At 35.9% G+C, this 4941-nt stretch overlaps 1 protein-coding gene across 4 annotated transcripts in view; it reads left to right on the top strand.

Moving 5' to 3' along the window:
• Positions 1–4941, top strand: part of LOC102589776 (probable sugar phosphate/phosphate translocator At1g06470) — a 17499-nt gene that overhangs the window by 4352 nt on the left and 8206 nt on the right. For all 4 annotated transcript variants that reach the window (XM_015309407.1, XM_015309408.1, XM_006348855.2 and 1 more), the window contains exons 4-8: positions 1387–1472; positions 1791–1840; positions 2600–2667; positions 3975–4075; positions 4215–4227. In XM_015309407.1, coding sequence (XP_015164893.1) covers positions 1387–1472; positions 1791–1840; positions 2600–2667; positions 3975–4075; positions 4215–4227 — 318 coding nt within the window. The remainder of the gene's footprint in view (positions 1–1386; positions 1473–1790; positions 1841–2599; positions 2668–3974; positions 4076–4214; positions 4228–4941) is intronic.

Here is a 4941-nt window from a genome sequence, read left to right as displayed (position 1 = left end):
TTTTGGACTTGGAAAAAATAAAATGGGGGGGGGGGGGTAACATAGGTCATAGGGTAAACCAATAATTGAGATGGTCTGGCTTTGATGCCATGATAAGCAAATGACTTTGGACTTAATTCGACCTCAAAATCTAATGCATGAGGTGAGGCTTACCCAAGCCTGCCAACTGGAGCGTGTACAGAGCATCTAGAAGTCCTTGGTTCGAGTCTCACCGCCACCTTTGAACCAACAACAACATACCTAGTGTCATCCCATAGGTGGGGTCTGGGAGGGTAGAGTGTATGAAGATCTTACCTCTACTTCGTAGAGATAGAGAAACTGTTTCCGATAGACCCTTAGCTTAAATAAAGCCTGCCAAACATTTGAAAAAGAGCTACAGATATGGAAGCAATAACAACAACAAAATAATGTGAAATGGAGAGTAATACACAACAAACAAGAGAAAGAACAATAACGACAACAAAATAATGCAATAATCGGAGCACAAAAAAAGCACCAGTGATAGCCGAAATCAAAGATCAAAAAACAAAAAAAACACCAGTGTAATCTCACTGCCACCATTATTAATAAAATTTCATGTGCTTGGTCCGATTAACACGTGAGGGGGAGTGTTGAAGATATAATTAAGTAATTTAAATTGTATTCTCTCAAACAACTTAATCTTTTAGATGGGATGATCACAAACTTCAACTATAGAAAAAGATGACAGGGGTCACTCCAGCTCAATTGAACCTTCTGAGCGATCATTGATTATAATAGCTATCTGGCTGAAGAATTTCAGAAGTTTAGCCACTCAATTCATCTATTGTCAAAGCCCATATCCTTCATTATATTCAGAGGAAAGACCAAATTTCGTGGCTGTATGCTTTCTCTGAGTCGAACTTGCACACTATTCTGCTCATTTCTGATTCTGTCTCAAGTACTCATTTGCAATTAATGAGTCATATATGATTTCGTTCCCTGTGCAAAGGCATTTTGGCAACTCAGACTAGTTCCCTGATGAAATTTTTTCAATCTCCATTCAACACCTTCGCTTATAATTTTATGTATATACCTTGATAAGCTGATAGGAACAAAATCTTTCTGCTTTTTAGTAACTTTTTGGTCAAAACTACAGATATTTCATTCAGATGTTTGTATTGCAATCCTGAGATATTGGTAATTATTGTATCAACTGAACTTCAATGATTGTTCTATTTGTCTCATCTACTTAAAGTTTCACTACTTGTTCTTCGCTTATTGGAGACATTCAATCTTATGCCCTTTATTTGCACCTGTTTTGTGAAGTCTAGAGAATTTATAGATATTGGCCTCCAATAGTTTCCTGCCAATTTTTATTAACTTTTCTGACGAACTAATGCCACAGATGGCCTTTGCCTTTCACAGTTGTTCCCACAGCTCTCAGTACGGCAATGGATGTCAACCTCAGCAATGCATCCCTTGTTTTCATATCAGTGACATTTGCTACTATGGTTTGTATTCGTTCTCCCTGTAAGTTTTAATATACCAATCAATATGGTCAACAGATTTATTAAGAAAATTAAGTCACTGGGCAAACTCAAAAAGGATTCTCACAACCCAGCATTCCTTTAGGTCTGTAGAAGCACTTACTCCTGAAATTTTAACAACAATTTGTGAGATTGCAACCCAATAACAATAATTTTCTAAGACTTGAAGGGAGAGTGAGTGAAACGATCTTCAACTATTACTCGTAAAAAAGAATAATCCTCTAGTTTCCTTCATTTTCCTCCATAAATTCTTGACTCCTAAACACAAGTTTATCATTGCAGTGCAAATCTGCAGCACCGATCTTTCTCCTACTCTTCGCTTTTGCTTTCAGGTACTTCTTTTAATCATTGCTCTATTTCTCATTGAGTCTTTACTATATGTAGTAGATGCATGTCCTGTTGAATTATTTGTCAATGTGTATAGTAACTACTCCATCTGTCTTAATTGACACTCCCTTTTTTTTAGTCTGCTTTAAAAGAATGCCACATTTCTAAATTTCGAAGCGCGTTTTAGCTGTAAATTTTTCATTTTACCTGCAATTATACGCTTTTAAAGGGTAATTGCAGGTAAAATAAAAAATTTGCCGCTAATGACTTGTATTATACACATTTCAAATTTTTCATTTTACCTGCTTTATGACTTGTATAAGACAATAATTTCTAAGGGTAATTTTGGTATGTGCCAGAAGTCTGTCTTTCTCTCTTAAACTCTGCATAACGAAAACTCTGCCATATATGTAATGGAAGGAGTAGCCATTTTGGCATATAAGGACTCTTCAATCTTTTGAAGGACCTTTTCTTATCCAGGTAGAAAAAATCTATGTAGTCCATCTTTAAAGCTCAGTCTCCATGACCTTAAAAGGAAGCAGGATACAACCATCACTTATTGATTTTCAATTAGTCCCTCTTTAGTGGTACACATACTGGGAAAGGAAGCTTTTTTCCCGTCCATTGCATACTTGACCCTTCAAGGATTAAATTTATCATCCATCTCTCATGAATGATTTCACTTGCTGTCTCTTAGAAATGAGTTCTTATTTGAATATATTTGGTCTACTGCCTTGTTTTTAACCTCAGATTTTTTTTGAAAGGTTGGAGTCTCCGAGTTTGAAGCTGCTAGGGATCATGTTGATTATTTCTATTGGGGTATTATTAACAGGTATCCTATACACTTATTAGCATATCGCTTTTGTTGTTTCTTGTATTTTTTATTTTATTCTTGGGTAATATCAGTTATGCGCATGCTAGGTAGCTTGTCCTTGCGTAGGTAATCCGACTTAAAGGACATTCATAATTCTCAATTTGTACTCTGGTAAAAGTAGTGCTTTGAGTCTACATGTCTTTCATACTTGTTGTTTCCCATCCTCCTTTTAACCATCATGATCTATACATGACTATCATTTTATGTCCAAATATAACTAGGATGGGACCGAAATGTGCTGGACTTGATATGAATTCCATTTGTTTCAATTACATTTCTCCATTGTTTCGGCTGTAGCCTTTAAAAATCATACTTTTTATAAGTAAGTTTTTACTTTCTTAAAATTAAGAAAGGAATATTTTGGGGCTCGAGTTTCTAGAATTGCTATTTCATACCTAATAATCTGATTTTCTATCCTCTTTACTTTTCTTTTTTTTCATGACACATTCTCTTTTCAACTATAAGGTGGCTGAAAATATACATTTATACAAATACTCGCTGGAATGAGAAAGTTGAGATGGATACTATTTTGAACAAGAAAGGAAAGGTACAATAACACAAGTATTAAAAATGCTGAGGATAGTGATAGGGTAGTGGCTCCACAAGGTAGTGTGAAGAAATAGTTTTAAACCATTCGCATTTCACAGTTTTTCTTCTAATTCTGCAAAGGTGAAATCAATTGGATGGAGCACTTCTAGAACCATTAATGCAAAGAGTAGAAAAAATCGTAACAAATGAGATGAAAAGAGTAATTGCACCTAAGGGTGTGGCCTAGTGGTCAATAAAGTGGGTGCAAACCTTGGAGACCCAGGTTTAAATTGCAGTAGAAGCAAAAATACTTGGTGATTTCTTTGTATTTGCCCCTTAGAGAGTTGAGTTACTTGGTAGTTGTGTTGGTGAGAGGTAGTAGGTGGAATAGCCGAGATGCGTGCCAACTAGTCTGGACACCATAGTTATTAAAAAAAAGGGAGATGAAAAGAGTAATTTTAGAGAAATGCCATGACTTATTAATCAATAGTATAGACATTGAATGTAGATAAAAGAAACCGAGAAAAACGGAACTCACGTAGCATAGATGAATGTATTAGAAAATGCCGAAGTAGTTTGTGGTTCTCTTCAAAACTATCTCTGTCCATTTTCTTAACCTTGTTATTTTCAGTTTTTTGAGTGCCTAGCTAACTTTAATATGTTGTGACTAATTCTGTTGTCTGTAGACGGATATATGTTCAATAAGCACATCTGACCTTTATTGATTGACAATACAGTTGCAAAGGAAACGGAGTTTGAGTTTTGGGGGTTTATCTTTGTTATGCTAGCTGCTGTTATGTCTGGGTTCCGCTGGACTATGACTCAGATACTTCTGCAGGTAGGATTACAGAAATTGTTAAAAGTGAATTTGTTTTTAAGTATTTTCATCATCATACTTGTGCTCACTTCGTCTATTTTGTGTTCATTCTCCTGTACTCCATCCAACGGGTGTGCGCTGACAAAAAACTGTCATAAAGAAAGAAATCTACGGTAAGGACTTTCAGCAAATTATAGCAAACTTTCAAAGCTCTGAAAATGAATTTATTCATAGAGTATTTCTGTTAATTAATACTGTTGGTGGATGATTGAATGTTGGTGCCTCAGTTCTTCATTTTACCTAGTTTTGGATTCCCCTAAAAAGTATTTTTTTTTGACAAAGGTAACAGTTTTGTGTATTAATATTTAGCACTAAAGGCTGGAATTCCAAATTTACATCATGGAGCTACATACAATTGCGTGTACTTAAAACAAAACTAAACTAGATCCTACTTCATCTTACAAAGGACCTAGGATATCTCTAACCGCTATAGGATCATCTACATACTCCGAACTACACCAATAGCAAAAAGTGATTATGCAGTTAACTTTAATCCTGTGTAAAGGACTACTACTACTCTCAAAGCATCTCATATTTCTCTCCTTCCATATGGTCCACCAAATCACTGCTGGGACAATCCTCCATCTGCTTTGGTCTGTACTGCCACTGCCTTCATTGTTCCAGCTTTCTATAGCCTGACTTGCCCTTTGTGGCATGGTCCAGTTTGTGCCCCTGAAGCTGGTAAATAAGTGGTAAATAAGTGCCACAGCTGTCTAACCACCTTGCAATGAAGAAACAGATGGTTGATTGTCTCTGCCTGTTGCTCAAAACAAAACATCTAGGACACATATGTATTCCCCTCTTCATTAGATTCTCCTGTGTTAGTA

The sequence above is a fragment of the Solanum tuberosum genome, unplaced genomic scaffold (genome assembly GCF_000226075.1).
Source record: "Solanum tuberosum cultivar DM 1-3 516 R44 unplaced genomic scaffold, SolTub_3.0 scf00102, whole genome shotgun sequence".
Taxonomy (NCBI): domain Eukaryota; kingdom Viridiplantae; phylum Streptophyta; class Magnoliopsida; order Solanales; family Solanaceae; genus Solanum; species Solanum tuberosum.
Note: the sequence above shows the minus strand (reverse complement) of the source record. Positions and strands in the feature narration are given on the sequence as shown.